Source organism: Saccharomyces mikatae (genome assembly GCF_947241705.1).
Source record: "Saccharomyces mikatae IFO 1815 strain IFO1815 genome assembly, chromosome: 11".
Taxonomy (NCBI): Eukaryota; Fungi; Ascomycota; class Saccharomycetes; order Saccharomycetales; family Saccharomycetaceae; genus Saccharomyces; species Saccharomyces mikatae.
In genome coordinates, this window is record NC_079266.1 from 432,223 (window position 1) to 460,076 (window position 27,854).

The 27,854-nt window shown below is 37.1% G+C and overlaps 17 protein-coding genes across 17 annotated transcripts; 8 read left to right on the forward strand and 9 right to left on the reverse strand.

Annotated features, from left to right (window-relative positions):
* Positions 1-75: 75 nt before the first annotated feature.
* On the forward strand, positions 76-882 carry CAP1 (Cap1p; the record flags this gene model as incomplete). Its single annotated transcript, XM_056223900.1, has 1 exon — positions 76-882. The coding sequence occupies one exon, from the start codon at positions 76-78 to the stop codon at positions 880-882; it is 807 nt and encodes a 268-aa protein (XP_056077872.1).
* Positions 883-969: 87 nt separating this feature from the next.
* SFT1 (Sft1p) lies at positions 970-1,418 on the reverse strand (the record flags this gene model as incomplete). Its single annotated transcript, XM_056223901.1, has 2 exons — positions 970-1,227; positions 1,383-1,418. The coding sequence occupies 2 exons, from the start codon at positions 1,416-1,418 to the stop codon at positions 970-972; spliced, it is 294 nt and encodes a 97-aa protein (XP_056077873.1).
* A 1,269-nt stretch (positions 1,419-2,687) lies between these two features.
* RPL14A (60S ribosomal protein eL14) lies at positions 2,688-3,506 on the forward strand (the record flags this gene model as incomplete). The annotated part of the gene is made up of 2 exons (XM_056223902.1): positions 2,688-2,816; positions 3,219-3,506. 2 exons carry the CDS (start codon positions 2,688-2,690, stop codon positions 3,504-3,506), a joined length of 417 nt encoding a protein of 138 aa, XP_056077874.1.
* Positions 3,507-3,878: 372 nt separating this feature from the next.
* Positions 3,879-5,660, reverse strand: BYE1 (Bye1p; the record flags this gene model as incomplete). The annotated part of the gene is made up of 1 exon (XM_056223903.1): positions 3,879-5,660. One exon carries the CDS (start codon positions 5,658-5,660, stop codon positions 3,879-3,881), a length of 1,782 nt encoding a protein of 593 aa, XP_056077875.1.
* Positions 5,661-6,382: 722 nt separating this feature from the next.
* AUR1 (inositol phosphorylceramide synthase) lies at positions 6,383-7,588 on the forward strand (the record flags this gene model as incomplete). The annotated part of the gene is made up of 1 exon (XM_056223904.1): positions 6,383-7,588. One exon carries the CDS (start codon positions 6,383-6,385, stop codon positions 7,586-7,588), a length of 1,206 nt encoding a protein of 401 aa, XP_056077876.1.
* Positions 7,589-7,895: 307 nt separating this feature from the next.
* On the reverse strand, positions 7,896-8,291 carry MRP17 (mitochondrial 37S ribosomal protein bS6m; the record flags this gene model as incomplete). Its single annotated transcript, XM_056223905.1, has 1 exon — positions 7,896-8,291. The coding sequence occupies one exon, from the start codon at positions 8,289-8,291 to the stop codon at positions 7,896-7,898; it is 396 nt and encodes a 131-aa protein (XP_056077877.1).
* A 286-nt stretch (positions 8,292-8,577) lies between these two features.
* On the forward strand, positions 8,578-9,341 carry DID4 (ESCRT-III subunit protein DID4; the record flags this gene model as incomplete). The annotated part of the gene is made up of 2 exons (XM_056223906.1): positions 8,578-8,637; positions 8,703-9,341. The coding sequence occupies 2 exons, from the start codon at positions 8,578-8,580 to the stop codon at positions 9,339-9,341; spliced, it is 699 nt and encodes a 232-aa protein (XP_056077878.1).
* Positions 9,342-9,570: 229 nt separating this feature from the next.
* Positions 9,571-10,179, reverse strand: MET14 (adenylyl-sulfate kinase; the record flags this gene model as incomplete). The annotated part of the gene is made up of 1 exon (XM_056223907.1): positions 9,571-10,179. The coding sequence occupies one exon, from the start codon at positions 10,177-10,179 to the stop codon at positions 9,571-9,573; it is 609 nt and encodes a 202-aa protein (XP_056077879.1).
* Positions 10,180-11,318: 1,139 nt separating this feature from the next.
* VPS1 (dynamin-like GTPase VPS1) lies at positions 11,319-13,433 on the reverse strand (the record flags this gene model as incomplete). The annotated part of the gene is made up of 1 exon (XM_056223909.1): positions 11,319-13,433. The coding sequence occupies one exon, from the start codon at positions 13,431-13,433 to the stop codon at positions 11,319-11,321; it is 2,115 nt and encodes a 704-aa protein (XP_056077880.1).
* Positions 13,434-13,943: 510 nt separating this feature from the next.
* On the forward strand, positions 13,944-15,653 carry PAP1 (polynucleotide adenylyltransferase PAP1; the record flags this gene model as incomplete). The annotated part of the gene is made up of 1 exon (XM_056223910.1): positions 13,944-15,653. The coding sequence occupies one exon, from the start codon at positions 13,944-13,946 to the stop codon at positions 15,651-15,653; it is 1,710 nt and encodes a 569-aa protein (XP_056077881.1).
* Positions 15,654-16,118: 465 nt separating this feature from the next.
* OSH6 (oxysterol-binding protein OSH6) lies at positions 16,119-17,462 on the forward strand (the record flags this gene model as incomplete). Its single annotated transcript, XM_056223911.1, has 1 exon — positions 16,119-17,462. The coding sequence occupies one exon, from the start codon at positions 16,119-16,121 to the stop codon at positions 17,460-17,462; it is 1,344 nt and encodes a 447-aa protein (XP_056077882.1).
* Positions 17,463-17,570: 108 nt separating this feature from the next.
* ECM9 (Ecm9p) lies at positions 17,571-18,798 on the reverse strand (the record flags this gene model as incomplete). The annotated part of the gene is made up of 2 exons (XM_056223912.1): positions 17,571-18,454; positions 18,573-18,798. The coding sequence occupies 2 exons, from the start codon at positions 18,796-18,798 to the stop codon at positions 17,571-17,573; spliced, it is 1,110 nt and encodes a 369-aa protein (XP_056077883.1).
* Positions 18,799-19,291: 493 nt separating this feature from the next.
* On the reverse strand, positions 19,292-20,958 carry SMKI11G2140 (uncharacterized protein; the record flags this gene model as incomplete). The annotated part of the gene is made up of 2 exons (XM_056223913.1): positions 19,292-20,740; positions 20,812-20,958. The coding sequence occupies 2 exons, from the start codon at positions 20,956-20,958 to the stop codon at positions 19,292-19,294; spliced, it is 1,596 nt and encodes a 531-aa protein (XP_056077884.1).
* Positions 20,959-21,223: 265 nt separating this feature from the next.
* Positions 21,224-22,018, reverse strand: MRPL13 (mitochondrial 54S ribosomal protein mL50 MRPL13; the record flags this gene model as incomplete). The annotated part of the gene is made up of 1 exon (XM_056223914.1): positions 21,224-22,018. One exon carries the CDS (start codon positions 22,016-22,018, stop codon positions 21,224-21,226), a length of 795 nt encoding a protein of 264 aa, XP_056077885.1.
* Positions 22,019-22,231: 213 nt separating this feature from the next.
* Positions 22,232-22,780, forward strand: MEH1 (Meh1p; the record flags this gene model as incomplete). Its single annotated transcript, XM_056223915.1, has 1 exon — positions 22,232-22,780. The coding sequence occupies one exon, from the start codon at positions 22,232-22,234 to the stop codon at positions 22,778-22,780; it is 549 nt and encodes a 182-aa protein (XP_056077886.1).
* Positions 22,781-22,992: 212 nt separating this feature from the next.
* RSC4 (Rsc4p) lies at positions 22,993-24,867 on the forward strand (the record flags this gene model as incomplete). The annotated part of the gene is made up of 1 exon (XM_056223916.1): positions 22,993-24,867. One exon carries the CDS (start codon positions 22,993-22,995, stop codon positions 24,865-24,867), a length of 1,875 nt encoding a protein of 624 aa, XP_056077887.1.
* Positions 24,868-25,150: 283 nt separating this feature from the next.
* On the reverse strand, positions 25,151-27,853 carry FOX2 (bifunctional hydroxyacyl-CoA dehydrogenase/enoyl-CoA hydratase FOX2; the record flags this gene model as incomplete). Its single annotated transcript, XM_056223917.1, has 1 exon — positions 25,151-27,853. One exon carries the CDS (start codon positions 27,851-27,853, stop codon positions 25,151-25,153), a length of 2,703 nt encoding a protein of 900 aa, XP_056077888.1.
* Position 27,854: the final 1 nt, after the last annotated feature.

Here is a 27,854-nt window from a genome sequence, read left to right on the forward strand (position 1 = left end):
TGTGAAAGGGTGTTAGCAGTTGCGAAGGAGAGGGTTCGAGGCGTCATCTCAGTGCATTAATAGAGTGGCCGACAAATGTCTAGTAGTAAATTCGAAGAGGTTGTTAACAAGATTGTCAGTGATAGTCCTCCAGGGGAACTGAGGGAGATATATGACGATCTGATCAAGATCACAAGTGAAAACTCTAAAAATACCATTCTAGATGCTATCGAGAACTATAACATACAGAATTGTATTCCTATAGACGTCAATGGGAAGTCAATAATTGTTTCCAAATACAATAAAGAAGGAGCCAAGTTCTTTGACCCCATAAATTCCGTCATTTTTTCAGTTAATCACTTAGAACGCAAAGGTCTCGATATTGAACCGTACGAGTTCACACATCCAAGTCTTGAGAAAGAACAGCTGCAAGATTTACATGATAAATTACAGAAATATCTTCTACTGAATTTCTCAGGCGATGTAAGTTTTGCTGTTTACCCAATCCTCGAGGAGACAAACAAAATCTCTATTATTATTGTTAGCACCAAATACAATCCAAAGAATTTCTGGAACGGCTATTGGAGATCGTGTTACGTTTACGATTTGGAAACTAAAGAGTTATCCGGTAGCATCTCTACACAAGTCCATTACTACGAAGATGGTAACGTTAGTTTCCAATCTGGGAAGGACATTAGTCAATTTGATATCGGCGATGTTGTAAGCGCAATAAAGGGCATTGAAACAAGCTTTGAGGACGAACTGGATCGTTCATTTTTCGAATTGAACGAAAAGCAGTTCAAAGCTTTAAGAAGAAGACTACCAGTTACAAGATCAAAAATTAACTGGGGCAGCGCGATTGGTAGTTATAGATTAGGTAAGAACGCGGCAGAAGGAAAATAAAATACTACTCTCTATTCTGTTTCATGTTTACTTTCTTGATTTAAATATATCTATACGTACATATTCTACCTGGTTTTGATGTTTTAGTTAAAACAACTTAAACAGAGTATAAAGAATGAAGAATATTAACAACGCCAAACCCACCATTCTCCATATACCATTACCAGCCTTCAATGATCGAGTTAACCTTGAGGAAGAGTTTTTAAGGTCGGTAAACATTGACCCAAGCGAATCTGTCATTTGGTTTATGACTGTGCTGTCCGAAACCGCTCGGTCTCCGATCTCTTGATTTATATTCCTGAACGTGGCTAGCTTATTGGCTAATCCTTCTAATTTATTGTCATTCTGCGTAAATAGAAATAAATAGCACGATGATACATTTGCTCATCCTGCGTGAAGAGACAATAGTTAGTAGCTTTGAGCATTCATATATTCATTTCAAGGAAGTTAATGTCACTCTTATGAATACTCCGGGTATTGTAGCCAGTGTTTTAACATACGTTTGATTCGATCTGAGAGTATCTTGAATTTGACATCGTTTTTGGTAACGTTGCGTTGCTTTTCTATTGCTCTCTTTCTGCTGAGTGCTTCCAGTGCATATGTTTGAAATGTTATACCTTATTTTCGTTTCCTCTTTGTTTTTCTCCATACAGCACTGCGCGGCTTCTTGGAATGACAAAAGCGCCAAGTAATGTAGCACCATGTGTGTATGCCTTTCCTTCATAGTAAGAAATGTACTACACTTACCAATCAGCCATAGCACACACAAGGAATACTTGCTTGGTGACGTAACACTGAAAAAAAATAATCTTACTTATTTAAAAGATAACATAACTGTCTCCCAAGATGTCCTTCTTATACTCATGCCAGTGATATGACGCAACAGTGCCAAGGTACTAGTTACAATAACGCAAGTGTTACTAAAAATACTGCTCAAGAAAAACGTCAGATAAAAAACTTTTCGCACTCCGCTAAACACCCATATAGAACATGGCGGTGTTCCAAATGATTAGCCCTAGATCGCAAATTATATCATCATTCAATTACCTTTCTTGCTGGGCCTCTTATGAAAAGAACTACAAGTGTTCAAGTTAAAAGGAAAATACGATACAACTGTATCATATCATCATTCTTAACACGTCCTCTATGAACTTTTTGTGCTCATTTAACACTTAACCAAAAATCCGAAGTTACAGTCATAAATGGGAAACAGTAGCACTATGACAGACTGAAAAGAACATAAACGGGCATATCTAAAACAAACCATAAATGTTTTAGCTTTAAATAGCTAACTTATGGGCAAACTACCCGTTGGTCTTCAGTGTGATGAAAATGAAAAAAAATAGAACCAATAAATACCTGTCATGAAACTGTATAGAAGGGACAGCAAAAAGGCACCCGTTCACAAACTTCTATTTACATCTTAACACCACATTATAATTGAGAAAAAAAGCGTTGTCGGTTTTTTTGTTTTCATTTTTTTTTTTAGTTTTTTGCACTTTACTAGGCTCCAAGCGGCAGCCTTCTACTTTCCGCCCAGGAAAGAAGGCTGTATAGTGTTGCTGCTCGCAGTTGGGCGAACTCTTCCACCACGGGTTTCCCCTCTGTGCCTAGCATCTTTACCCCCAAGCATAGGAGGCCGGGAGGAGGATGAGCTTCAGCAAACTGCTCTTCCTGCTCGTCAAACACTATTGGAGCTGAAAGAAAAGTAATCCAAGGTTAAGTTAAGCAGGTTTGCCATTTGAATAACAAAATTTACTGTTTGTCTTAGTGAGCAAAGAAAGCCGTGAAAAAATAAATAAACAATGTCCACCGATTCTATTGTCAAGGCTTCTAACTGGAGATTAGTCGAAGTTGGCCGTGTCGTTTTGATCAAAAAGGGTCAATCCGCAGGCAAATTGGCTGCTATCGTCGAAATTATTGACCAAAAGAAGGTATGTTGAACCTAGAAAACCTACAACAAATTTGAGGAGATAACCGAACAAGCACAGAATAACTTTAGCCTAGAGATATTGCTTATGCTTATCTAGTCCATCACCATATGATGAAACCACTCTTAAATTAAATGTGAAATGTGAAATGTGAAATTAAACAATGGAATAGAGACTGAATGGTCTATTTTTCCTAATAGTGTGTTATGACGAAATACTTGGGTAGTTTGGTGATAGCCAATTACCTTTTTTTAGAGTTAAGTTTCCCCTAGTTGCATAGATAACTGTGAAAGTCCAGTAATTTCTTCTCAAATGTCGGATAATGTTCCCATAATTCTTAAAAAAATCGCTTTACTAACAACTTTTATGAATAATTTGAAAATTATTCATTATCAATTACAATAGGTTTTGATTGATGGTCCAAAAGCTGGTGTTCCACGTCAAGCCATCAATTTGGGTCAAGTTGTCTTAACTCCATTGACTTTCACTTTGCCAAGAGGTGCCAGAACTGCTACCGTTTCTAAGAAGTGGGCTGCTGCTGGTGTCTGCGAAAAGTGGGCTACTTCATCTTGGGCTAAGAAGATTGCTCAACGTGAAAGACGTGCTGCTTTGACTGACTTTGAAAGATTCCAAGTTATGGTTTTAAGAAAGCAAAAGAGATACACTGTCAAGAAGGCTTTGGCTAAGGCTTAAAATATGTACATGATCTTTAATTCTGATGTATTTCGTATGTAATTTTATCTTTAACTGGTTACTCCTTTAATAAATAAACTACAAATTCATAGCTATTGAAAGTGTTTTTCTTTACATCTTTGATAAGGTTATATAGTTGTCAAGTAAATGGAAAAGGGCAAACATTCAGAGTACCTGTGTGTACTCTTTATTGGTAGGGGTTTTGACCATGCTTTATGTTTGCGCAAATGCGTGCTTATAAACTTCACAAAACTACTGAAGACTTGTACACAAGGGATAAAAAAGAAATTATAAGTTTCCCGTAACCATGTATGACTCTGAAGTTTTGTTACCGTATCACTAATATTGTTACAATTTTGGGAATCCTCATATTCAATGAATAAGCTCCTGTTTTACTACAACAAATGCGAATAATCTTCTTTCATCTGATTTCACGGGCGAAAATCTCTCATATCCTTCGCTATTGTGATTGTTTAAAATGTCATCCAAAATTTTAGGAACTTCACCGCCTTTTGATGAAACAATATAAAAGTCTTTCTCGTACCTAGCTTTTGGCTTTATACCAGCAATACGACCTTTATTTTCCAATAAGTCCACAACTTCCGCAAAAGTTGCGTTACTTTTGTTGTCATTTAAGGGGAACATCTGATAAACTAATATTGCTCTAGAGGATGAGATTTCTTTGAGATAAGGTACAGCAGTAGTTAAAGGCAAGCGTCCTTCTACATATAGATTTCCGTCACCAATAGCTTCCTTGAGAATATTCCTCTTAAGCTTTTGTGAAGTTCCGACGTAATTTAAATAACCTGTAAATTCGAGCCCTACGCTGGGATACAAGAACGAGCACCTTAGAGGTCCTTCACTTGCTATTTCAGTTGGGCTGGGTTGTTTTTCAATGTCAATGTCATGAGGCTGATCGATTTTTTTCTTATCGTCATTAAAATTCTCATTACTGTGTAACCTTATGCTATCTTTTGAGTACAAAATATCCTCTTGAGGTTCAGCGGAATCTTCGATTAGCTCATCACCCTTATGGGTCTTAACATATATGGGTTTATCTGGAACCTCTACAATAAAGTTTTCTAAAGTAACTTTATCTCTTTTCTCCTTAAATTCTTGTAGGTCAGGATTTGCTAATTCTGATGCATTCATGTTTACCAACTTATTCAAAGCTAATTTACCCTCTATAACGTGTGCCTTCAGTTCCAAATTTTTCTTATCCTTTAAGTTAGAGTACAAAGATCTCACTTTCTCAGTGTATACCTTGTCTAACGTACCAAATTCAACGTTCAGGCAAGCCTTATAAAGTTCATTCTCCAGATTATGGGCAAATTCTTGTGAGACCACAATAGTATCTTTTCTCTCAGGAAGGTTATAAAGCTTTGCTTCTATTGTCTCGGGGATTATGAACTTACTAAACAAGGTAGAGAACATTTTTTCTGCATTAGACCTTAATTTATGTTCTTTTTCGCTTTCAAAATCTCTTTCGGTAGGTATCTTATTTTCAAGAGTATCTGAATTAGTGACATCAGTACTTTTTTTCCTTTTTGTTGGTCCAGTGGATTTTTTCACTTGCTTGGTTTTGTTAGGTGTCCTTCTAGGGTTATCAAAGCTTCTTTTTCGTTTCCTGGGACTTTCTTCATCAAGAAAGGCATCTGCATCATTGTCATTGTGGTCATTAATAGGCTTATAAACATCATCATCGTAATCTTCGTCCTCTGAAACCTCCACCTTCTTTGATTCTTCTAAATGTGCATACATTGATGGGTCACATAATTCACAGTAGTATTTAGAATCCTCATTCATTAGTCCATCTATGACGTCTTTACCATCGGTCATACATTTAATGTGCTGCCAAGAATCGCAGCCATCGCACTGAACCATGTCTCCATGCGAATATTCAGCAGCATCATAATTCTCATTGTTTGCACCACACAAACATCTAACATAGCCGTCGTCTGCTTCGTCTGCCTCTTCTTTCTCCGTGTCTTTATTTAGTTCATGCAAAGAGTCAACCTTATTCTTCTTCTTACTGCGTGAGTCGAGCTTCTTCTTTGCGCTTTTCTTCTTTGATACTTCCTTCTCCTCCTCTAGCAGATATTCGATGTATTTATTTTGACCCTTATTAGATCTTGCAGAAGTACGAACAGACATAGTAAGTTTAAACTAAATAAAAACTAAAGTAAAGTTAGAATAGAAATAAAAGTAAAAGAGAACCTAGGATTATTGTTAGCCCTCTGTATGAAATACAAGTCAGAATACTAAGATCTCGTCACCTTTTCCTCTTGTTCCGTGGGTCTTCTGTTTAAAACCTACCTGGGCATCCCTTTGTGAGTTTGTTTAATATTATTATAACTGCCGCAGCCTCCAGTCATGACACCTGCTATTCGTGGAGAGCGATCGGTGGACTAAAAAACAGGAAAAATGAAAATCGGCTAAAAACCACAACAAAAGGAATATCATCATTCATTGCTTGGCGGGTCATCGCTTTTAATTTCCTGTAGTTAAAGAATAGAAGCGTGCTCCTCAGTGTTCTTATTCGTTAAAAAGTGGTTTCCTGCTCTGGTAATACTATAGAAGCGTATTTTTTTGCTTCAGTCACGATAACTCGAGAACGCTGGTGACTATTGTTCGTGAACCAACAAAGTTGGATTTCTACTGCTGAACCTTATAGATATTTGGGTAGTCCGATCGCTTATTTTGGTTGTCGTTGAGTACTTCACAAGTTTTTTCCTTTTCCCTGCTTTTTGCCTTGAATTACTTTGGTTATAACTTTCAACCCAAGGATCTTCGAAATTTCTTCAAAAGTACTTTATTTTATTTTCTACAGGTTGCGGTTTTCATATTTCAAAAAGCTTTTAATCGTTCCTTTGCGTATGGCAAACCCTTTTTCGAGATGGTTTCTATCAGAGAGACCTCCCAACTGCCATGTAGCCGATCTAGAAACAAGTTTAGACCCCAATAAAACTTTGTTGAAGGTGCAAAAGTACAAGCCGGCTTTAAGTGACTGGGTGCATTATATCTTCTTGGGTTCCATCATGTTGTTCGTGTTTATTACTAATCCCGCGCCTTGGAGTTTTAAGATTCTCTTTTATTGTTTCTTAGGCACTTTGTTCATTATTCCAGCTACATCACAGTTTTTCTTCAATGCTCTGCCCATTCTAACATGGGTGGCACTTTATTTTACTTCATCGTATTTTCCAGATGACCGCCGGCCCCCTATTACTGTTAAAGTGCTACCAGCTGTGGAAACAATTTTATATGGTGACAATTTAAGTGATATCCTTGCAACATCGACGAATTCTTTTTTGGATATTTTGGCATGGCTACCTTATGGTTTATTTCATTTTGGAGCCCCATTTGTCGTTGCTGCCATCTTATTTGTATTTGGGCCACCAACTGTTTTGCAAGGTTATGCTTTTGCCTTTGGCTATATGAATCTGTTTGGTGTTATTATGCAAAATGTCTTTCCAGCAGCTCCACCATGGTATAAAATCCTTTATGGATTGCAATCAGCCAACTATGATATGCATGGCTCACCAGGCGGGTTAGCTAGAATTGATGAATTGTTGGGTATCCATATGTATACGACAGCTTTTTCGAATTCTTCAGTTATTTTTGGAGCTTTCCCTTCATTGCATTCCGGATGTGCAACTATGGAAGCTCTTTTTTTTTGCTATTGCTTCCCAAAATTGAAACCTTTGTTTATTGCTTATGTTTGCTGGTTATGGTGGTCAACTATGTACTTAACACACCATTACTTTGTGGATCTGATGGCAGGCTCAGTTCTGTCCTATGTGATATTTCAATATACAAAGTACACACATTTGCCGATTGTAGATACAAGCCTTTTTTGCAGATGGTCGTATACTTCGATTGAGAAATATGATATATCCAAGAGCGATCCTTTAGCTGCGGATTCGAATGATATTGAGAGTGTCCCTTTGTCCAACTTAGAACTTGACTTTGATCTTAATATGACCGACGAACCTAGTGTAAGCCCTTCACTATTTGATGGATCTACTTCCGTTTCTCGTTCGTCCGCAACGTCTATAACGTCACTAGGTGTAAAGAGAGCTTAATAGCATTTCATCTGCAATTGTAGATATGACCAATCACCTATAAAATTGTGTATTTTTTTTTTTCTTTTTTCTTAGTCAGAATTGTTGTTTAGCATAATGTACATGTAGTTTGTTTAATTACATCCCATTGATCATCTTTGAAGGAGTAAAAAGCTGTGAAAATTTATAAATGCCTGCTGAAGATAAATTTACGTGTTAAATAGAGCATGAGAAATATTGTTCCTGCCTTAGTGCTTTAATGCGTATAAAAAATGTATATATTTACATGTGTCATTGTCTGTTCGATCTAAATTAGTCCTCTATATACCTAAATGGATTGATAATCTTCATTCACTAATTCTAGAATGGACTTTTTACCCAAAGAGCGGTGCAATGATGAGGCCCTGTCAAGCTGCTTATCTGTATCAACCTTGACTATGGATGACCTAATGACACGAGGATCTTTCTTCAAAGTCCTTAGAATTTCTGATTGCACGGCAGCCGATGAGTCGAACAACATTAAAAAGTGATATGCTCGAAAATGTTTTTCTTGGTCTTTTTTCATAATTCTAGGAAGGTACCTTATACCCATGGGTATAACGTCCCTAACCACTCCTCTGTTTTGAATAATCAATTTCCCTATTGTGGAAGATAGTTCCTTCGCTTCTAACTTTGGCGCATTTGAGTTGGTTATGCGAACAAGTCCGATCAGTTCGTAAAGCATTTTGGTGGAAATTCTACTTTAGTGTTATTGTGTACTCAGTTAAAACTTTGTCTATTATGTTTGACTGAGCTAATGGCAATTTCCACTTATATGGTTAAAATGCTGCTAAATATTTTCCGGGTTAGACATTATTTGCGAAAAGATGGATAAAGCAGCATCAAAGGGATTTCCCGTCGTCATAACCGAAAAGCATATCCTCAAATCCTGCACACTCAAGTTTCAACGATCCCGTTTCTATTTCATCTAAAGGCTTATTGTTTTACCTTTTGATATAGAACGTTGAAGAATGAGTTTGTTCGAGTGGGTATTTGGGAAGAGTGTTACTCCGCAAGAAAGGCTAAAAAAAGTATGTATTTTGCATTTAGATTGTCATTATGGTGGACATACTAACGTTGATTAATAACGTTATAGAATCAAAGGGCTTTGGAAAGAACTCAGAGAGAACTCGAGAGAGAAAAGAGGAAACTAGAGCTGCAAGATAAAAAACTTGTATCAGAAATCAAAAAATCGGCAAAGAATGGGCAAGTTACAGCAGCAAAAGTTCAAGCTAAAGATTTAGTAAGAACCAGGAATTACATTCAAAAATTTGACAACATGAAAGCTCAACTTCAAGCCATATCCTTGAGGATACAGGCTGTTCGAAGTAGTGACCAAATGACACGTTCTATGAGTGAGGCCACTGGATTATTGGCTGGAATGAACAGATCAATGAATTTACCCCAATTGCAAAGGATATCAATGGAATTTGAAAAGCAAAGTGATTTGATGGGTCAAAGGCAGGAATTCATGGATGAGGCTATTGATAATGTCATGGGCGATGAGGTGGATGAAGATGAAGAAGCAGACGAAATCGTAAATAAAGTTCTGGATGAGATTGGAGTGGATTTAAATTCGCAGTTGCAAAGCACACCTCAAAATTTGGTTTCAAACGCACCGATTGCAGAAACAACAATAGGCATTGCAGAACCTATTGGTGCCGGGTCGGAATCTAATGGTAATCCTGATGATGACTTGCAAGCTCGGTTGAACACTTTGAAGAAGCAGACTTAAGTCTTTCTGAGGATATGTAGTATATGATGTGTTTATGCTATAACGGATTAAATACTTTAGTCAAGGTAAGCCTTCGGTGTCAGAAGGCGACCGAAACTTGGCTTGAATCTTCACTTTACTCGATCTTTTTATTTAAGTTTTCCTTGCCTCGAACACGTTTTCAAATAAATATGTTCTATATTATACATTCTTATATATATATCATTACATGCACAGTAATTAATCAGAGTTACAAATGCTTACGGATGATTTTTTCACTAATTAAGTACTCATAAATGATGGTGGCGCACTCTTCAACAGTTTTTTGATCAGTCCTCAAATGCAACTCTGGAGCCTTTGGAGCCTCATAAGGAGCAGAAATACCGGTAAACTCCTTAATTACACCCTCCCTGGCCTTTTTGTATAACCCTTTAGGGTCCCTTTGTTCAGCAACTTCTAATGGAACATCAACAAAAATTTCAATAAACTTTAAACCAGCTTCCTTATGCAGTTCACGAGCTCTATCTCTATCAACTCTGTATGGGGAGATAAATGAGGTGATTGAAATAGCACAAGAATCAGCAAATAGTTTAGAAACTTCGCTAATTCTACGAATATTTTCATTTCTGTCTTTTTCAGAAAAGCCTAAATCTTTATTCAAACCAAAACGAATGTTATCACCATCCAACCTATAGGCAGACAAGTTTTTTTGAAGCAGTAATTGTTCCAGAGCACAAGCGATTGTACTTTTTCCAGACGCGCTTAGACCTGTTAACCAAATAGTGCAACCATCCTGCTTTCTCAATGCCTTACGTTCGTCGTAAGTAAGGTTTGGATGCCAAGTAATATTATTCGCCATTTGTCACAATGTACTTCAAAAAAAATCTTACTTTTCTATATATTTGGTTGGAAAATGAAAAGTATAAAGAAGGACAATAACAAATATGAGGCTGCTATTGTTGAGAAAGTTTGCATCTTATATACACACTTCTGAAAAATTCATGAAGTTGAAGTCATATTGAGTTCTTCTTCTTCTTCTCTATTGCCACATTTTTTGAGGTGGCATGAGATTGCTGATCACGTGAAATTAGCGACAGACATTCTATACAAACATCAAGGAAAAAGCGGACATTCTTTTGCAAGTAACAGCTAACAGCCTCATGATCACACAAATATGAATAATTTACCTACTCCTTCTAAGTTTTCCGAAGTTATTGGTGTAGTATTTCTTTTAGTAGATAAAAGTAGTCCGAATTTCTAGTATAGCAGGTGTTAGGAGCAGAGTTATAAGTTATAGAATTTGAGCTGCGAAAGCATGATAAGCCGAGAACGTCAATAAATAAGCAAGCAATACTTGTGTTTAAGATAGTCTACGAGTGGTACTCACCAAAACTATGTGTGTTGTCATAAAACCTAAATATTAGCTTAAAAAAGTGATCATTCATGTAATCATTCTAAATGTTGATCATAATCTTGAACGGACCCGTTGCAAGTAAACGATATAGAATATTTGTCTGTGAGCTTGAACAAACAAATGATCTCTTTGAAACAAATTTTTCTTTTCGGAGAGCGCAAACAAACAAGTTTTATTTTTTTATATTTTTTAATCAAATATATTTTTTCAAAAATATATTTTAATATAATATATAACTTTAAAAATGGTCATGTGACTACCTGTGCAACTTATACTGCTAATATTCGGAATAACTTTTTGATGGAGAGAGTTCCTGTTTTAAATATTTGTACTTAGTTTGTGCAGGCGATCCGAAATAGGCCGGCGGTATATCCCTAGAGTTATGTGAACCACCGATTTTTATCATCAAGTTTCTTTCATTCACATTTGGTAAAAGATATGAAACTTCAGCGTGCGGTAGGGGATAGATATTTTATATAATTTATAAACTAGCTTCAACGTTTACAAGGACGATATGTAATAATTGCAGTATATAAGAAGGACTTGAAGCTAAGCTCTAGCGACTAGTACAGGTGAGGTATAAGTTATACAGAGGAGACAATTTGACTGGCATTTCTCAATATTTCGACCATCTTCTTACATTCTTTTCTCCGTTGAATAGTTATATCATTCTCTTTGGTTAATTCTTCAATATCTTGCTTCCCATAGAGTTTTTCGAGTAAAACTTTTTGAATATCAGTTTTACTTTTCACGATCAATTTGAGCATCAAAGCTTTTGGTACAATATCAGCAATGGTTCTTTTGACAATAGAAAAATAACTGCTAATTAACAACTTGATCACTTCTGTTTCCATTGTCTCTCTCTCCGTCATTTGGCCAGTAGCTTTCAAAACAGGAGGGGGGGATTCTAAGGCTGCCAATTTCTTTTTATTTTTAGTGGAGAAGAAGCCGCCAAAAAATCCCGATTTTTCTTCCATAGCTGGTGGCTTACTAGATGGTGGTTGAGCTGGTAAAGGTTTACCAGTCTTAGGATCAACAGTGACTTGGCGAGGGTGCAATTTTTCTTCTACCATAACCATTGCTTGAGAACCTTTCAAAAGATCCGGATGGGCTGTATTGATGTAGGTCTGTTCAGCTTTGATTATGTCGACAACAAATTCGTTTGTAGGGATAGTAGCATCCTTTAAAAATTGAATGAATTGATTAGAAATCGCTTCTCTTAAAGCAGGATATCTTGAGTATTTCGGTTGAGAGATAATCTGTTTCAGCATACGAACTAGTTCATCGAACACCAAAGTAACTAAACGTAAAGACGGTTCTTCAAACCTTCTAATTTGCTGTTTAACTAAAACTTCAAAGGCTTCTGTACCAACAAACAAGGATGGGGCCGAACCTGAACTATTGTACATGATGGTTCGAATGTCAGAATCTTTGATCTGATCGAATGGATCCAGAGAATCTACACCATTTTTAAAAGTTTCATGGAATACATAGGATATTCTTGCACCACCAGAAAGTTCTTGACTGGAAAGTTCTTTGGCTTCACCATCCAAAATGCCAGCATATTCATTAGAAAAATCGGTAATCATACTCAAAACGACGGAACTAGCTGAATCCATAGTTTCTGGGCCCAAATTTATGAGTTCGTTTTGATATTTCTTCAGTGTAGCCTCGATCTTAGCTTTGATCTCCGGCAAAGTTTGCCTAATGTGATGTAACAAGATTGAGTTTAATTTTTTAGCCAAATATGGTGTACCACAGTAATGTGCTTTAGAACTGTAGGATGGATGGTTCTCAAAGAATTTTCTTTCGTTTTCAAGAGCTTCTCTGATTGTTTTTTTGTGTTCTATATCCTTCTGACCTCTATTGATAACTGGGATGTAACCATATCTCAAGGGAATGACTCTTCCAGCCAAAATATCTATGACATCTGTACCTTGATCCATCAAATCAACTTTGGTCAAAACACCAATAGTTCTCGTTCCCTCTGGATCGACTTCCCTGGCCAGCTTCAAACCATCACTGTTAGCCAAATCGGTGTTAGCGGCATTAACTGATAATATGATAGCATTTGGTTTGGAAATATACTTCAAAAGCATATCTTTGATTTGTCTTTCAATATCAGGAGGTTGGTCGCCTACAGGAACCTTCGTCAACCCAGGTAAATCAACTAATGTTAAAGTTAAAACATGGGGAGAATAAATTCTCAAGTTAATGGGCACGGAGGAAATTCCTGAATTGGCACCTGTAACTTTATCGGTTTCCTTGATGATTTCCTGTCTAATATCATCAAAATTGTAAAATTTCCTACCTGGCAAATGCAGGAATTCACCCCATTCCTCCTTATTATCTTCGGATTGCCCATTATGTTGCTGCTCTTCCACCTCATCCTTTTTTTTGTCATTGTCGTTAATGTTTAAATCAATCAGTTCATTGGCAGCTTGGTTCACTTTAGCATGTTCTGACTTTTTTGGTCTTCTGTTAATCAATTGCAAAACTAGAGGTCTCCTAGTCACAATACCAGTACCTCTTGGCAAGAAGTCCCTACCAACAATATTCTCCAAAACGGACGACTTTCCTGATGACTGAGAACCGACAACAGTGATCTGAGGTAAATCAATAGGAGATTGAGATCCGCCTCCTAAAGGGGCTAAGGCATCCTGAAGCTTGTTAATAGTAGAAATTAAGTGCTCATCCATGTTATCTGATAATATGAAAAAGTTAGTATTCGTATGGCCACTTTCTGATGTTAAGAACCTATACAACGTTAAGTTGTAGTAAATAAACTACTATCTGTGTTCGTCCTGAAAGTTATATGTTGCTCTCTTGATGGCAAAGCGACGCGAATCATCTGCGCCCAGATTACTAGATCACCCGGCTCGTACATAATGTTTGGGGAAGAAATCAATTCATTAGAACATTGGTTTTGGAAACTGGCTCAGCCGAGCACACAAGTTGCTTATCCTCGAGCATTTCTCGACGAGTAAAGGCTTCAAGTATCTCCCGGATTCTGCGACTTTATTGTATCATCCTACTAGACGGCAGCTGTCAATATATTCTGGGTCAAAAATTCTTAGCAGCAAAAGTGTACAGACACTAAACTAGCAAATCAATTTTACCGTGTGAAAGCTTTACACAGTAATTGTAATCCAAATAGGTCCGAGAATAGCCTACATTTTTGACAGATAGACCCTTATTGAAAACATCAAATGAGCTCTCAAAAGGTTTTTGGTATTACTGGACCCGTATCAACTGTGGGCGCCACAGCGGCAGAAAATAAACTGAATGATAGCTTAATTCAAGAACTGAAAAAGGAAGGTTCGTTTGAGACAGAGCAAGAAACTGCCAATAGGGTACAAGTGTTGAAAGTACTACAGGAATTAGCTCAAAGATTTGTTTATGAAGTATCGAAGAAGAAAAATATGTCTGATGGGATGGCAAGGGATGCGGGTGGAAAGATTTTTACTTATGGTTCTTATAGATTAGGAGTCCATGGGCCTGGAAGTGATATTGATACTTTGGTGGTTGTTCCAAAACATGTAACTCGGGATGATTTTTTTACTGTATTTGACGCACTACTAAGAGAAAGGAAAGAATTGGATGAAATTGCCCCTGTTCCTGATGCGTTTGTTCCAATCATCAAGATCAAGTTCAGTGGCATTTCTATTGATTTAATTTGTGCACGTCTAGATCAACCTCAAGTGCCTTCATCCTTGACTTTATCAGACAAAAATCTCCTGCGAAACTTAGATGAGAAGGACCTAAGGGCTTTGAATGGTACCAGAGTAACAGATGAAATATTAGAATTGGTTCCAAAGCCAAATGTTTTTAGGATTGCCTTAAGAGCTATTAAGCTATGGGCACAAAGAAGGGCTGTTTATGCTAACATTTTTGGCTTTCCTGGTGGTGTTGCTTGGGCCATGTTAGTTGCTAGAATTTGTCAACTATACCCCAATGCGTGTAGCGCAGTTATACTAAACAGATTTTTTATCATCCTATCGGAATGGAATTGGCCGCAACCGGTTATTCTAAAACCAATTGAAGATGGACCATTACAAGTACGTGTATGGAATCCGAAGATATATGCCCAAGATAGGTCTCATAGAATGCCTGTCATTACACCAGCTTACCCATCAATGTGTGCTACACATAACATCACAGAATCTACTAAAAAGGTCATTCTACAAGAATTTGGAAGGGGTGTTCAGATTACCAACGATATCTTTTCCAATAAAAAGTCCTGGGCTGCTTTATTCGAAAAGAATGACTTTTTCTTTCGATACAAGTTCTATTTAGAAATTACAGCGTACACAAGAGGCAGTGATGAGCAGCATTTAAAATGGAGTGGTCTTGTTGAAAGTAAGGTAAGGCTTCTAGTTATGAAACTGGAAGTGTTGGCAGGAATCAAAATTGCTCATCCTTTCACTAAGCCCTTCGAAAGTAGTTATTGTTGTCCAACAGAAGATGACTACGAAATGATTCAAGACAAGTATGGTAGCCACAAAACTGAGACAGCATTGAATTCCCTCCAATCGGTAACAGATGAAAATAAAGAAGATGAAGGTATTAAAGATAAATTAAAGGCTTATTTAACCACCATGTATATAGGCCTTGATTTTAATATTGAAAACAAAAAGGAGAAAGTTGACATTCATATTCCATGTACGGAATTTGTAAACTTGTGTCGAAGTTTCAATGAGGACTATGGTGACCACAAAGTATTCAACCTAGCTCTTCGCTTCGTAAAGGGCTACGATTTGCCAGATGAAGTTTTTGATGAAAATGAAAAGAGGCCATCGAGGAAGAGCAAAAGGAGGAATCTAGATGCCAGACATGAAACTGTGAAGAGATCTAGATCTGATGTTGCTTCATCAAGCGATAATATTAACGGCGCAACCGCCGCTGTTGACGTGAATTAAGACGTTCCTATCCATAATTGAATAGTTTATTAATATAGGTTAGCCAGTCATAAACAGATTTGAACTCTTTTTGTGTATGCCATAGTATTCTTCTTTACTAGGTGGTAAGACGTTTATGTATGTATATATTACTTTATCGGTATGTTCACATACGTACAGTGGTAATTCATCGCGAGTTGAAATGTGATGTAATAGGTCGAACACTGCCAGAAATGTCAGGATGAAATATTTTAAAAGGAGAAATACTCAAATTGGCTGGGAAAAGACCGAGGCCCTTCTCTTTTCAAATTTCGGCCAGATATTTAGGCTTTTTTTCTGACGAAATAGGGGACCCAGGATTGGCAACTTAAACAAAAAAGTTTTCGACGAAACGTTCATCTCGAAAACTACTTCTGTCGATTGAGTTAGAGGTGTGATTTCATGCAGTTTATATTTTATTAGAAAGAAGAAAGTAAAGCTAGTACAATGGGCTCCAAAAAACTGACTGTAGGATCCGATTCGCATCGTTTGAGCAGATCCAGCTTTACAAGCAGTAAATCTTCACATTCAGCAATAAAAGATCAGCCGATCGATACAGATGATATTGATGAGGATGATGAATCCGGTCATAATATTATCTTAAATATTATCTCACAATTAAGGCCAGGCTGTGATTTGACTAGGATTACCTTGCCTACATTTATATTAGAAAAGAAGTCCATGCTTGAACGTGTCACAAATCAGTTGCAATTTCCTGAGTTTTTGTTGCAAGCGCATTCAGAGAAGGATCCATTGGAAAGATTTTTGTACGTCATAAAATGGTATCTAGCAGGCTGGCACATTGCACCCAAGGCAGTTAAGAAACCGTTAAACCCAGTCCTTGGTGAGTATTTTACCGCTTATTGGGATTTGCCAAACAAACAGCAAGCATACTATATAGCTGAGCAGACAAGTCACCACCCTCCAGAATGTGCGTATTTTTACATGATCCCCGAATCATCAATTAGAGTGGATGGTGTGGTTATTCCTAAATCCAGATTTTTGGGAAACTCAAGTGCCGCTATGATGGATGGATCAACAGTCTTACAATTTCTGGACATTAAGGATAAAACCGGAAAACCGGAAAAGTATGTCCTAACACAACCCAACGTATATGTAAGAGGAATTCTGTTTGGAAAAATGAGAATCGAACTTGGAGATCATATGGTAATTAAATCTCCCAATTTCCAAGTTGATATAGAGTTTAAGACAAAAGGATATGTTTTCGGTACTTACGACGCCATCGAGGGAACTGTTAAAGATTATGACGGTAACTCATATTACGAAATATCTGGTAAATGGAATGATGTTATGTATATAAAGGATTTAAAGCAGTCACGCTCTTCACCAAAAGTATTTCTCGACACACATAAAGAGTCACCACTAAGACCAAAGGTTCGGCCATTGGACGAACAAGGTGATTACGAATCCAGAAAACTGTGGAAAAAGGTTACAGATGCACTGGCTGTCCGCAATCATCCTGTCGCGACTGAGGAAAAATTCCAGATAGAAGACCATCAAAGACAGTTAGCCAAAAAGCGTATCGAAGATGGTGTGGAATTTCATCCAAAGTTATTTAGACGGTCAAAACCTGGCGAGGATCTTGATTATTGTATTTATAAGAATATCCCTACTAACGAGGATCCTGAGAACCAAATACGAAGTATATTGCAAATAGCACCTATTTTACCAGGTCAACACTTTACTAACAAATTCTTCATCCCTGCATTCGAGAAGATAAAAGCACAAAATAAAGGGAATGAGGGTAGGAAGGAGAATTCGGGAAGATAATAGTATATCTTGGATATGAGGTCAGTGTTTTTGTTTTTAATTATAAATTAGTTTCTTCTATATGTATTTCTTTTTCCTGTTTCAACTAACTGATTGTTCTTTTTCATCTCATTTATCGAAAAACTTACTTAGGAAAAGCTTTTTATAGCCAAAGTGTAAAACATTTTCAGAAACTAGAAGGTCGTTTGAAAGCTGTTTAGGCACTATTGGTGTATTGTTCTTTAATTTGATATTACCACTGTTCTCCTCGAAATTTCGAATTTCGTGCTTCCAAGTTGATAAGAAAGAGTCCATCTTAATTCCCAAGATAAGATCAAGTTTCGTAATTTGCAAAAGGCACAGATATGGAGGCCAATCTGCAACATATGTCCTATTAATCCATTCAATCAGTTCTTGGATAAATGAACCAGCACATTGTATTTGAAAATTCAAGTCAACCTTTTTTGACTCAGTCGGTAAATTAAAAGAGATTGCCAGCCTTTGAAAATCACATATATTATTTTTGTTTTTTTGTTCCTGTTGGCATACCATATATGCTAATGTACTCCATGATGAACAATCCTTGATGTGCTGAAAGCAAAATGCCTTCGTCAGATTAAAGAGCTCAATTCTTTTATTAAAAGGTATATTATCATAAAACCATCTAGCAGTATTCCAACAGTAATAATTAGAAAAATGCTGGGCCCCAGAAGAGGAGAATACATGAAGAAGATCCGGGAAAATTGATGTCTTCACATGAAGAGTCAAGATATATAATTTTCGATATAATATCCAGAGAGATGACGACTTGTTGATGCGATTGTTTGATGAGCAAAGGAGCCGCTGAACCAGCCTTACTTCTTTGGCAAATAAACCCGGAATAATCAAAACACTACTATCTTGAAAATATTTCTTGAGCAGCTCCTCATGCATATTATATACCGTTTTGTTCTCGGGTGTTGTGAGTAGAAGTCCAATAGTCATGTAATAAATATTTTCATTAATAATGCCGCCTAATTACATGTATAGTCAAGATTGTTAGTAACTGAAAACGATCAAATAAAGTGTACATTGTAAATTGGAACAAAAGTAGTTATCTAGGCTTCTGAAAACTTTATTGTCAAAACATACTTTGATCAGAGAGACTGCTGTTGAAGTATGTATGCGCTTCTTGGAAGAGAGATAAAAATGTTGATTTGAAGATAATTAGTTCAACAGAATGGGCATTCTTGTCCAGGTAATAAGGTAGAGTGATTGACGGCTGATTTCCAGTAATTGTTAATTTAAAATCATCATGGTCTAAATAGGCTGTTATTTCTTTAAAGAACTCTTTGCAAAGGGGAAGAGTACAGTTCATGAGTGCAACAATTTTTCGCGTTGTTTTCTTTTCGCATTTCAAGGTAGCATCCATCTATCTGTAATTTATCTGCTCCTCAAGCATTTGTTCTTTCATGAATAGCAAGGCTTTAAAAAAAAGAACCGAGCTTTATGAAATATTCGAAACAAGATCAAAAGTAAAAAAGAATAGAACAGCCGCGTTAATTCATTAAAGAGCGTGAAGGTATATAAGAAGCAAACCTTACAACAGTGTTTTCTCTTATGCGAAAATGACAATGTCCTTGAAAGCTATGGTGTTTTTAATAATTACGCATGCTCATGAAGAATTGGCTTAGATACGTTCTGTTCTTGGTTTTGTTTGAAATTGTACTATTTTCACCACGGCACAAACAAAAGTGTGCAGCCAACAGTACCTTCTGAGAATTGTGAACGAAAAAGAGCGGTAAAAGAATGTATAAAAAGCAATGTATATAAAGAGATCTGTAAAAAAAACAGGTACGATCATTGTATGACTATTCTACACCAAGTTGCTGTGCCATTTTATCCAAACTGATTCCTTTTTCTGGTATACTTACAGGAAGAGAATAGAAATACTCTTCATCAAATTCAATTTCTTCATTGGACCAGTCATCATCGTCTTCTGATTCATCAACGTTATGATCTCTAAGGGATACTCGTGACCGGTAGGAAAGCCCCAACATCATTAAAGTAGTAATGGAGACTGTAATAACAGTAAACAAGAATATCCTTTTGTCTAGTTGAGATGCCGCCGATATGTATTCACTGGAACCAAGTGCCGATTGGGGGGATAAATGCGGGGTAGTTGTAGCGAACAAGTTAGTTTGTTGGCTAGCTGTGCCTGGATTAGAAATTCGGTTACTTTTTGCTTCTGTTTGTACACTTCTCTCATCCGATGAAACGGCCTCGTCATTAGCGCTGAAAATACCAACTTTAATTCCAGTTTTCTTCTTTAACTCATGTGCATTAATTTCCGTTAGTAATAAATTTGTTGTGATGACAATCATGACGTTTGAAGACGTAGTAGTTGCAGTGTTTGTTATAATCGTGGTTTTGGGAAACCATACTTTTCTTTCCTCTGTTGACATGGCTAGGGTAGTTCTTGTTTCAGTTTCAATGTTAGTATCGTGAGAAGAATTTATCGTGGTTATTGCTTTTGTACCTTGGCATTCATCCACCAAATAACTAGTAGAAACTGTTCTTCGCTCTAAAGGAGTCCATGATTGTTTGCTAGAAGGATAGGTGGTATGAGTTTTAGTTGCAGTGTGAAATGGGGAGTTTTTTGTAAGTATTTTCTCACTATCAAGGCTGTTATCTATACTATCGTTTTCATCAAAAATAACACTGCAGGCATCCTCATTAATCTCTTTAGTCCCATTATCCTCGCTGTCATTTCCCTGTTTCTTGGTGTTTGTGCCGCTGTGATTCTCGCTTCTATCTACATCACTTGGTGATTCAGATAAAGTTTTATCGTTACTCCCTCTTTTGTGCAAAATTTGGATTTCATCATCAGTGTCAATTTTTTTGAACATATCAAACGACGATTTTGTGTCTTGATTGTTCGTTAAAGAGTTTAATAATGCAGAAATTAATTGCTTTTTCTCGAATGGCAAAGGATTCCTAAAAATTGTATGATTTTGGCCAACAAAATAGGACAATTTCTTACTTGAAAATTTGTTGTCGTTGGATTTCAAAGTCACTCCGTTGTCGATAACTTTATTTGTCGATTGAAATTGTTCAATAAAAACCAGCAACTCTTCATATTCATCGTTAGAGGTACAGTAATCTTGAAAGCAACTTCTCTTAAGAGAGCTCAAGGCACATTCTATACATCTGCAGTTATTTAAGTCTTCCATTGTTTCATTATTCACAGTGACGCATGACCGGCAAAACGCATATTGTTCATCGAAATAGCGGAACATGCATTTATTCAGATTTTGTTTCTAAACGTGGCTCTTGTTAGTAATAAAATCTAGAAATTACACTAGTATATCAGTAGGTTCATTGTACATACACAACTGGAAAGGAAGGGAGAAACTCTTTGTGAATTGTAACCTGGACATAAGTTAGGATCTGACACGGTTTTGCTTTGAACTGCTGGGAGAATCAAACTACCTCCGCCAGCTAGGAGAACCAGCAGTGTGCTTAAACATCCCAACATTGCTGGTATATTTCTCGTGTTCCAGTTTCTTGATAAATTTTGGTAGTTCTAATATATAACAGGTGCCTCCCTCGACATTTCACAAGTTAGCCGCCAAAGAGACGATATGACCACAAAAATGACTAACCAAAAAAAGAAATGATCAAAGAAAAAAATTCTAAACCATAACAGGATATAGAAATATTCAAAGTTCTTCAAGTAGAGTATATATATGTACAAGATACTAATGTAGTAATAGTAATTATAATAACAGTATTAACGTAAGCTAGGCGGATCTTGCTGTTGCCAGAGCTTTTTTCGTTGCCTCATCTTCCAGCTTTTGAATTTCTTTCATAATAGTATCATACTTACTTTTTTGCTCTTTCAGAGAGATGTCTTCAACCACAAAAATGTTTGGTGAGGTGTAGTTATCAGAAAAAGGATGGATAGCGTTAGGCTCAGATTCTTTGAAAGCGGTTTTGGGATTGTTCACAGGTCCTAATATTTTCTCCTTAATATATATTTTAAAGTGCAGGGGAGTATTTAAAGTGGTTAGTTTATAATCAGGAATTAGATAACCAGATTTTGCTTGCAAAAGCTTGGTAAATTGAAATTTAGCTACCAAATCAGGGAATTGGACGTCTTCGTCTTCTTTGCCCAGTGTTGTTTTAGCTACCTGCGATATCGTATCATTTAACTCATTTTCTGTAGTGATTTTACTTCTGGTTAACCATTGGTTGAAGGGAGCGGTGGAGACAGCATGCTTCAACTCCTTCTGTCTCTTATTCCGTCCAGATCCTTCGCCAATAAAATTCTCAGGTATTAATTCCAGCCTATTCTTGCTTTTGAAGGAGGACTGGGAGGAAGCTTCGGCCTTGCCCTCTTCAATATCTTTTATTAACTGTTTAGTGTCCTTTACAGGCTCTTTATGCTTTTCTTGCTTCTTCCTCTTGAACCACGACATGAAGTCTCTGTTTGTAGCAGAAGAGTGAATGGGTCTGGCTTTCTGTCTAGCGGCAGAAAGCGCCACCGACCATTGTGGTAACGGCCTAGCACAGTGTACTCTAAGCAAAGATGACATCCTTATGCTACGTCCACCTTTTTGTCTACCGAGCACCCACTTTAATGCTTGTGAGCAATTTGTAGTTTATCTAGCAAGAAACGTTGCAAGACATAAACCACTGGCTACCCGCCTCACGAATAACAAGAAAGGACTAAGAACAAAAGAGACGTATTGACAGAGCAAGAACGGGCGTGGTAATAGAGGCCACAACGACAAAATCGAGCTACTAGAATGGGAGCCATAATTAGCTGTTGTAGACATCATGCCAGGGAGGAAGATGAAGCTTTGCTGAGGGAACAACAGGCGGGCTACGGAAGCCAAGGAAACGCAAACAGCGAGTATGATGCCGAGCAAATGCGATTGAAGGAGCACGAACAGAAACTGCTGGCGAGGGAGCAAGAACTAAGGGAAATTGTCGCAAACACAAACGATAAGCTAATAGACATATCGATGATAAATAACAGTGGGATTGTGATTCAAGGAACAGACCTGCAAGAAGCTCTCGATAAAAAACAACAGGAAGAGGGTGAAGTCTCCCCAGAGGACGGCAGAAGTGCAGGCGATGACAACACCAGTGGGCGTTCAGTACCTTCGAGCCGATCTGCAGAGCGATCCGCTACCCATGCGGCTCCAAGGACAAATACATTCACTGTGCTTACATCCCCAGATTCAACTAGAATAACAAAAGAACAGTTAAAGAAGCTACACTCGAACATTCTTGATGAAATTTTGAGCCAGTCCAAGGTAGACAAACCGGGTCCCTTGACGGTTCCCTTTTAACGAACTTTTTGTATAACTAACAACCTCTATATACACATACATATGTATATATATGGAGTAAGTAGTATAGTGTGACGAAAATCACTCTTGACGATTACAGATGATAATAAAAAAAAAAAAAGAAAAATACGGTAGAAGTAGATATTCAAAACAAAGTTCAAGGTGTTATTCTAATGGACACCAAAGCAAAAGAGTCAAAAGGAAGTACGAACATGGTGGTTAAGAAGCGGAAGTTAACAAGTGAGGCAAGTGGCAGTGATGAAAGGCCCAAGTACTTGCCGGGAAAACATCCAAAAAACCAAGAGGAAACTCCGCATGTCGATTATAACGCCCCATTAAACCCTAAATCAGAACTTTTTCTAGATGACTGGCACATACCTAAGTTTAATAGATTCATCAGTTTCACTTTGGATGTTCTTATTGATAAATATAAAGAGATTTTTAAGGATTTCATTAAACTACCAAGTAGGAAATTTCACCCACAGTATTATTATAAGATTCAACAGCCGATGTCTATTAATGAAATTAAATCAAGAGACTATGAATACGAAGATGGCCCAAGCAATTTTCTTTTGGATGTTGAACTTTTAACGAAAAACTGTCAAGCATACAATGAATATGACAGTTTGATTGTAAAAAACTCCATGCAAGTAGTAATGTTAATCGAATTTGAAGTTTTGAAAGCGAAGAATCTGAAAAGAAACTATTTAATTAATAGTGAGGTAAAAGTTAAACTACTGCACTATTTCGATAAACTTGTTGATGGTACAGAAAAAAAAATCAACCAGGCTTTGCTTGGTTCATTATCTCCTAAAAATTCTGACGACAAGGTTAATCTAAGTGAACCGTTTATGGAATTAGTTGATAAAGATGAATTACCTGAATATTATGAAATAGTACATAACCCAATGGCTTTATCAATCGTGAAACAAAACCTTGAAATTGGTCAATATTCGAAGATATATGATTTTATCATCGATATGCTTTTGATCTTTCAAAACGCACATATATTTAATGATCCAAGCGCTTTGATTTACAAAGATGCAACCACTTTAACGAATTATTTCAACTACTTAATACAAAAGGAGTTTTTTCCAGAATTACAGGATTTGAACGAAAGGGGTGAGATTAATTTAGAATTTGACAAATTTGAATTTGAAAATTATCTAGCTATTGGTGGTGGTCCCGCTGCAGCAGGTGCATTGGCTATATCTGCTCTCGATAATGATATTGAACTGGAATCAAACCGTGAAGATCTTATTGATCAAGCAGACTATGACTTCAATCATTTCGAAGGTCTGGGCAATGGCTATAATCGTTCTTTTCTAACCGAAGATTATTTATTGAACCCAAACAATTTCAAGAAATTAATAGCCAAACCAGGGACAATGCCATCCGAAGTCAAGAATGAACGATCAACGACATCAGATAACGAGCAAACAAACTCCTTAGAAAGCGAACATTTGAAAATTCCCAAGTATAATATTATAAAGTCTATTCAAAAGGAAATTCAATTGCTCTCAGAGCAACACACTATGGAATGCAAACCCTATAAATTGATAAAAAATATTTTTATTTTTTCTTCCAAAAGTTTGTATTCACAGGCAACTAAGCCTTTGCCGGGTTCCAGACCATCGTGCAATCAAAATTGGGTGGAGTATATTTTCAACGGTAGTGAACTGAGTCAAAACGAAAATGCTTTTTCCTTCATGTTACAGCCAATGCAAACATTCTTAACTTTACAATCTCATCTAAACTCATCGTTGAAGGATACTGAAACTCTATTAACGATCAATAAGGAGCCTGTGAAATCCAGAACTTCAAATTCAAACAATAACCTCTCACAACCTCCGCAACAAGAAAATAGTGTTATTGGTAACGATATAAAGCAAGGTATTGAAAGTTTAGCAAATGGCAGCAGTAGTAATAATGATGCTGCTGCTAATTATAATGATAAACTTAATAATATGACTGAAATTTTTGATATTCGCCTAACGGAAGGCTTAAATCATTTGATGTTTAAGTGTGAAAACAAAATATTGAATGAAACTGAATTTATGAATTTTTGGATTAATGTCTTGCCATAATGGTTTTGACCCTTAACATCCTCTTTCCACTATATGCATGTATCTATATACCTACCCTACATACACTTTGTATTATTATCCATCGTTTTCCTCGATATAGAATAAAACTATTAATATTATACATGACAAAAAAGTTGGGTCCGTAAAGGAGAAGTATTTGAAACAAATAACGTTATGTAGAGAACATTATGAAAATACTTACACAGACATATGGTCTGACAAACTGTTGAAGAAAAAACTAATATAGTCGCTATATTTTCTTTTTGCTTTATTATCTTTTTGGTTATAATTTTGATTTTGCTTGCGATAGTTTTATGGCAGCATTATCCAAGACGACAACGTTTTTTGTCATATCAATTGTCTGGAAGATAACAACTTCACCTTGTTTCCAAGCTTTGACTTTTAGCGTATCACCCGGAAACACTACGTTGGTAAACCTCACTTTCAACTCTTCATATGGGCCATAATGTTCAAATAATGCCTTCGCACTAACACCCAAAGTACAAAGACCATGTAAGATTGGCGCAGGGAATTTGACTGCTTTGGCTAACGTAGGATCGATATGCAAAGGGTTAAAATCTCCAGACAATCTGTACAATGCGGCTTGGTCTTTATTTGTGGAAATTTCGATCTCAAAATCAGGTGCCTTTTCAGATGGTGCATCGAATCGTTGGATAGCAAATTTTGCCCTATCCCCATCCGTTATCTGCTTTTTCTGAGGTACATGTGCACCTCTAATGAAAAATGATCCCTCATTATAAGCTATGAGTTTCTTAGTTTTGGTGTCATAAGTTTCGAAGCCACCAACTACTAAAGCAGCTCTACCATTCTTGTCAAGAACTTGTAAAGGTTTAGCAACTGTTTTCAACGTTCCATTACTTGGTAACTTCGGTGTACAGAGTTTGAAGTATTGCTCCCCATGCAATAACATTGCATAATTGAAATTATCAACTAAATTATCCATAGATAGTGTAGCAGTAGCTTGCATAAATGGAATGACGGCAAACGAGGGCAAAACTTGGAAGTTCGGATCATTTTCGTAGGTGTACTTAAGCTCCTTGCTCGTGCATCCAAGCCCTAGATTGTACAATATACAATCTTTAGTAGTATACTTGAAAACTCCATCATTTGGTTCCTTTGAAGAATGCGCTTTCTGTACAGACTGCAAAATCGCCATAGAAGACTCCTCTGTAGAACTTGGATTGATAGTACTACCACCGAAATCAGTTACATGGTTCCAATTCTCCTCAATTTCCTCTGGTTCAATAGTCTCTTTAACAGAGACATAACCAGTGCTTCTTTGCCATCTTGTTTGTCCGCACCAACCACCACCGACCTCGAATAATTGACCAGTCACCTTTTTACTAGCATACCTTTGTAATTCTTCGGATGCCAACAGAACAACAAGTGGGGAAACCTGAGATGCATCGAAGTGATTTGATAATTCCGTTTCCGAAAATATAGTCTTGGTCATAGCAGTTTCGGCATGAGGAGCAATAACATTGACGATAATTCCTCTCTTGGCACCTTCCAATGCAATAGTTCTACTAAAGCCTAAAATAGCAGCCTTTGCAGCAGCATAATTAGCTTGTCCAAAATTACCATATATTCCTGAGGTAGATGTAGTGTTGATAATAAATCCAGACTTCTGTTTTGTGAATATTGGCCATACTGCCTTCGACAGCGCAAACGTTGAGAAAAGATGAACTTTCAGGACAGCAAACCATTCTTCATCCTTCATTTTCAAGAATGACCTGTCACGCAAGATACCGGCATTATTGACCAAAATGTCCACTCTCTTAAATTTCTCTGTCGCAGTATCGATAATACTTTGCGCTTCAGTTACTACGTCATGAGTGTCCGAAATGGCTGTACCCTCACCGTACAATTTATTGATCTCTTCAACAACTGAAAATGGATTCTTAATATCATTCACGACCACTTTTGCACCGTAACGTGCAAACCAAAGGGCGTGTGACTTCCCAAGGCCACCCCCTGCACCTGTAATTATCACGACTTTATCACGAAGCGAATTGATTTTCACTAAGCCTTGATCATTTGAAGGTAATTTTTTGGCTTTCGCGATCAAATCATTATAATCTGAAAGTTGGTCTGGATGTTGCGTTTTGTTAAACGGCTTATCCTTAAAATCTGTAATATCCTTCCATTTACATAAAATTGATTCAGGCGTGTATGTCTTAGGGTCTGGTTTGAAAATCTGTCCAGAGGATCTTTCCCATCTGAGCTGCCCAAAGAATCCAGCGGCTAATTCAAAAATAGAGTTCGACACCTTTGTACTTTCATGTGTTAAATAGAGTACTAAAGGAACAATTTTTTCTGGTCCTAATTGCTTTAAAATATGTGGTGGTAAAACGTTTTCCGTCATACGTGATCTAGCTAATGGTGCAATCGAATTAACATTAATGTTGTATTTGGCACCCTCTTTCGCTAGGGTTTCAGCCAAACCAACCAATCCCATTTTAGCTGCTGAATAATTAGCTTGACCAAAGTTTCCGAATAAACCAGCCGGGGAGGCAGTGTTAATAATTCTACCAAACTTCTGAGAGCGCATATAAGGCCATGCAGCCCGTGATAGTTTATAGCCGCCAGTTAGATGAACATCTACTACAGATGCAAACTCACGTTCTGTCATCTTTGCAAATGATACATCTCGTAGTATTCCAGCATTGTTGATTAACACATCAACCCTGCCAAATTCTTTTATAGCAGTTTCAATTATTCTTTCTCCGTTTTCATTAACAGAATCGTAATTTGCTACAGCTAGACCTCCAGCTTTTTTGATTTCATTTACTACCAAATCTGCAGCTCGAGAGTTATGGCCTGAACCACCCAAAGTGCCACCTAAATCATTAACAACCACTCTTGCACCTCTACTTGCGTAAGCTAGTGCATAAACTTTACCCAGACCACCTCCAGCTCCCGTAATTACAACAACCCTATTATTAAAGGATAATTTTTCAGACATC